General features: G+C 35.7%; 1 protein-coding gene across 1 annotated transcript; it reads right to left on the bottom strand.

Moving 5' to 3' along the window:
- Positions 1 to 593: 593 nt before the first annotated feature.
- LOC107458435 (replication protein A 70 kDa DNA-binding subunit D-like) lies at positions 594 to 2789 on the bottom strand. The gene is made up of 8 exons (XM_021132903.1): positions 2637 to 2789; positions 2242 to 2532; positions 2051 to 2145; positions 1781 to 1908; positions 1613 to 1697; positions 1365 to 1497; positions 1032 to 1214; positions 594 to 815 (listed from the first exon to the last, which is right to left on the bottom strand). The coding sequence occupies exons 1-8, from the start codon at positions 2787 to 2789 to the stop codon at positions 594 to 596; spliced, it is 1290 nt and encodes a 429-aa protein (XP_020988562.1).
- Positions 2790 to 4703: the final 1914 nt, after the last annotated feature.

Here is a 4703-nt window from a genome sequence, read left to right as displayed (position 1 = left end):
GGGCGTTAGTGACAGACGCAAAAGAATCATTGGATTCTATTCTGGCCTGACCGAGAACCGACAGCTGAATTTCGCGTGCTGTGACAGAGCATATGCAATCGTTTTCACTGAGAGGATGGGAGGTAGCCACTGACAACGGTGAAATCCTACATAAGCTTGCCATGGAAAGGAGTAAGAAGGATTGGATGAAGACAGTAGGAAAGCAGAGAGACGGAAGGGAAGGCATCTTCATGCGCTTATCTGAAGTTCCTACCAATGAATTACATAAGTACCTCTATCTTTATCTTTATGTTTTTATGCGTTCATCACCATATCCATTTGAGTTTGCCTGACTAAGATTTACAAGATGACCATAGCTTGCTTCATACTAACAATCTCCGTGGGATCGACCCTTACTCGCGTAAGGTTTATTACTTGGACGACCCAGTGCACTTGCTGGTTAGTTGTGCGAAGTTGTGTAATGCCATGGTATTGAACACCAAGTTTTTTTGGGGTTCATGACCGGGGATTATGAGAGTTGTGAAAAGTATTGTTCACAATTTCGCGCACCAGTAAACTTGAATAGTAGTGTTCTCCCAAGCAGTGCATTAAGCTTATCTGGGGAATGGTCTCTTCCATATCCCTGGTTGTTGAAGAGAAGAAGCCATTAAGTTGGCAGCAAAATATATCACAAATTTCCAGTAAACAAAGTAAGGACAAATTACCCTAGCAAGAAGCCTAGTGCGGATCTCAGCGGCAGATAGTCCTAAGAACTTTACCGCACAATTCTCAAATAGCACAAAAGTTGCGGTATCTGAGTCGTCACCAACACGAACCTAAATGCAGAACCTTTATCCACATATACAAAGCAACAAAAAAAGGGAGCGGCATGTTAATTCGTCAACGAATACTCAGTCCATATTCAACAACAAACACAGAACAGCAACAGGGCTGTTTGATGGAACCGACCCCAAATTTAAGAAACGTATCCAACGGCCAAGAAAAAGAAAGGCTAATGTTTCGGAGTCTAATGAATTAACACAACAATAAACCAACACCGCATGAGGGACTACTAACCTGGGGGCAAAAACTGAGGAGTAAACATCGCATTTTGGACAATAAAATTGGTCAGTAAGTGCCTCCAGTCCTTGTGTGCAATGCCTGCAAGCCTTGTACCACCATGCATGATCTCTGTCAATGTCAGTGATGGTTCCACATGTCACAAAGGTTGATTTCTGGATGCAGAAATTACTCAATGAAATTAGCGGTGTATCACACGAAAAAGGAAACATGTTTTTATTTGTTTCATGATGGTAACCAGAATGAATGTACTTAAGCTGGTGTTGTGAAAAAGCTATTGAATTCAAAGCACCCAATGAACACACCTCAAGAGTTTCCTTTATTTGATGTATGGTGGCATATGGGGTAAGGCTGAGAAAATCTTCAGATGGAGAATGCCTCACTACCTGGCCAATAACCTCAACGCTGGTGCTGTGCTTGCTACCAAGTCGAATCAGCCTAGCATCAATGAAATTAACAACGTTACCATCTCCCAAACAAAACAGGAACGGTAAAAGTTGATATAAAAAAAAGTGGTGAACAAATAACTAAAGTCTTTGTTATAGAAACAAACCTTTTGCGGAATTTCTTAACCACTTCAAGGTCAGCATTAACCATGAGTCTTGTGGTGTAGTTTGTGTTGGTTATAGTCATAACACCTGAAATAAAATGAAATATGGTTAGAGAAATAACTGGTTAGATATAAAGAGGTTCATATATAGTGGGGCACTATTAAATATACCATTGTAGAACTTCATCTTGGCAAATTGGAGCACAATTATAAATTTGGTGGCCTCGTTGGCATCAAGAAAATTAACCAAATCAGACGCATAATTTTCCCACAAGGTGCATGAAAGCCGCTCGCTGCCACTTTTGGGTCCAAATGTAAATTTTTTATCGGGTTTTACATGGCAGATTTATGGTCATTAGAGAACACAGCTAGAGGAAAGTTTCAATGGCGACGTGGGTAAGGTATAAAAGTGTCTATGCATAATGAGATGAAAAAACTTACCTCAGATCATCAAGCTCGATTTTCATATAATGTGACTTCCGATTTCTATTTTGAAAAGGAATCAACTCACTCTTTGCGGACAGCAAACCAACAATCTATGTCAGAAAACCACAAGATAAGCTGGATTAATCAGACAGTTAGCAAGGGCAAATAGATGTTATGCTAGGTAAATGACCTAGATGTAGTTGCACAATGACAACATGAGAGTGCATACTTATAAGATGTAAGTCATCCCTAACGGATGATAAGATTTCCTTGGTTGCCACGAAATCAAATGATTCAATTGGAATGTCCATGTCATCAACACCAGAGACCAATGTGTCCCTCTTAAATATGATCCGCATGCTATGCTTGGTGGGTCTGTATTTCTGTGTGTTTGAGTCCATTGCAAAGTTGCCCACAACAAACACCTTTCCCTCCTCAAGGATAGGTTCAAAAAGCCGGTAATGGACAGCCCGGATGAAACAATGGATCCGAGTTCCCTGACAACGGTGCAATAAAAAATTCAAAACATGACTGATATCAGGATGATGAGAAACTTATGAAGGAAATAACATAAATAACACAACAAAAGGCAGCAACGTACGTCTTTGTCAATTACAACCAATTCAATTGAAGGTTGCGAATAACTCTTTTCATATGCCGGAACCTTCCACATCCGCAAAATTCTCACTTTAATGCACCAGTTCTTCTCTGAATTGAGAGAAAGGTCTTTCACTGAATCAAAATTCTGATCCATTTGGTGCACTGGATTCGGGCTTCCAAGAAGGACAAGATGAAAATATGAGTGCAGCAGCTAAGTAACTGGAGAAAATTGTAGAGATTGAATAAAAAATTAAACATGAGGATAAACAAAGACAAAGACAAAAAAGCACCATCAACTGCGCCGGAAGTACAAAAGGAAAATATAAGTATAAATATAAAACCAATTAAGTGTATTAAGTATATAATATATACTACTGATTTTAACATTAATGCATAGGGGGTTCCACTGAAGATCCCAATGAAAATCTCTTAAACATGTGTTGTGCCATAGCAAAGGAAATGTAGAGATCACAACACCATGTCCATAACCCAACAATAACAACAGTGCAGACTTTGTTTCTAACTGTCAGATGAAAAAAAAAGAATTGCTCGATGTACAAATTGGGAATAAACACATACACAGTCAAGAGATGTGACAGAGTGTGCATTACTTGGGTATTGCAAAAAGCTCAAGTTGCAAAAAATGTGGCACGAGAAAAGTCAAAGTAATAGAAACCAATTTATCGAAATAGCCGGCAGACTGCCATGGAAAAAAAATACACCACAGTGCAAAGAATGAACGGAATAAATATGTGAAATGTGATACATTCATGATTAAATCTAAGGAAGTAAAGAAAAAAGTTGAATACATGTGCATATAGCAGTAGCAATAACAATAACAATATCAATTACAATAAACATATGTCATGTGAGATAATGAGGTCTTAGAACGAACCAGTATTAAAAAATGTAGATCAAGTAAGTGTGCAAAGATGTTGGAAATGGAAATAAGAGAAGGCTTTATAGAGCACAAGATCCCAGCATTGACCAAGTGTAATTTAGCAAAATGGAAACGGGACTCCGGTCGGTATCGTCTGACGCTGGTTAGACAACAGTTGACTTTAAATTGAGGATATAATGAATGAATAATGAATAAATAATAAAATAATAAATAAATTAACATAGACCACGAATAAGACCATTATTGTAAAGATTGAAACCCTTACTCGATACACAGCTTGAAAGGTAGCAGACAAATTTGACCGAGAAATTAAACTGGTTTTGACTTTATTTTAAAAACTTAAAGATTATACATCTATGTAAATATTAAAAGATTAAAAGATTTAAAGAATATAAACAAAGTAAAAAATAAAAATTATTTAGTATGTGTCGAATATAATATTATTGTACGATTATAGAATTATAGAATTTATACTATTATACTATTATAGTAAAGTATTATGGTATATAGTATATACAATTATACAATTATACTATAGTATAATATAATATAGTGTTATAGTATTATATTGTAGTATAATACAACGCGAAATCTGGAACTATTATACAATCTTAAGTCATCAAATCATATTTACTATTCTTCATATTATATTATTATATATTATATATTCTATTAGACGGTTGGTATTATAATATTATAATATGAGTGTTATTAGACAGTTGTAATTATAATATTCGTGTTATTAGAACTATGACCACAAGTATTAGTATAACAATAACAAATATAAGTAATAACTAATTACTAATAAAATGCCAAATTGAAGAATCACTTCACTTAAGTATTAAATCCAGGAAAAAGGGTAATTAAATATTAGAGTAAATACCTATTAATTAAGAAATGAATTACATAAAAAGCTAAATAATTGACGAATAATAAATAATAAATACTATATAACAAAGAAGCTATAAATGATTTTGCGGCTGAGTAGGTAGCGGGAAAAGCGTTACCGAACCGAATAATCAAAGCTCGTGTTTGATGCTTTTAATTGAACTGAGCAGGCCACAGAGGAAAATAATTGATCCATAGAGAACCAAGGTCACAAGTTAAAAGGATTTGACCGTTTTAGGTAAAAGGAAGGAATGGATGAAAACTTATTGAGTTAGTCAA

The sequence above is a fragment of the Arachis duranensis genome, chromosome 1 (assembly GCF_000817695.3).
Source record: "Arachis duranensis cultivar V14167 chromosome 1, aradu.V14167.gnm2.J7QH, whole genome shotgun sequence".
NCBI lineage: Eukaryota > Viridiplantae > Streptophyta > Magnoliopsida > Fabales > Fabaceae > Arachis > Arachis duranensis.
This window is presented reverse-complemented; position numbering and strand designations above follow the sequence as displayed.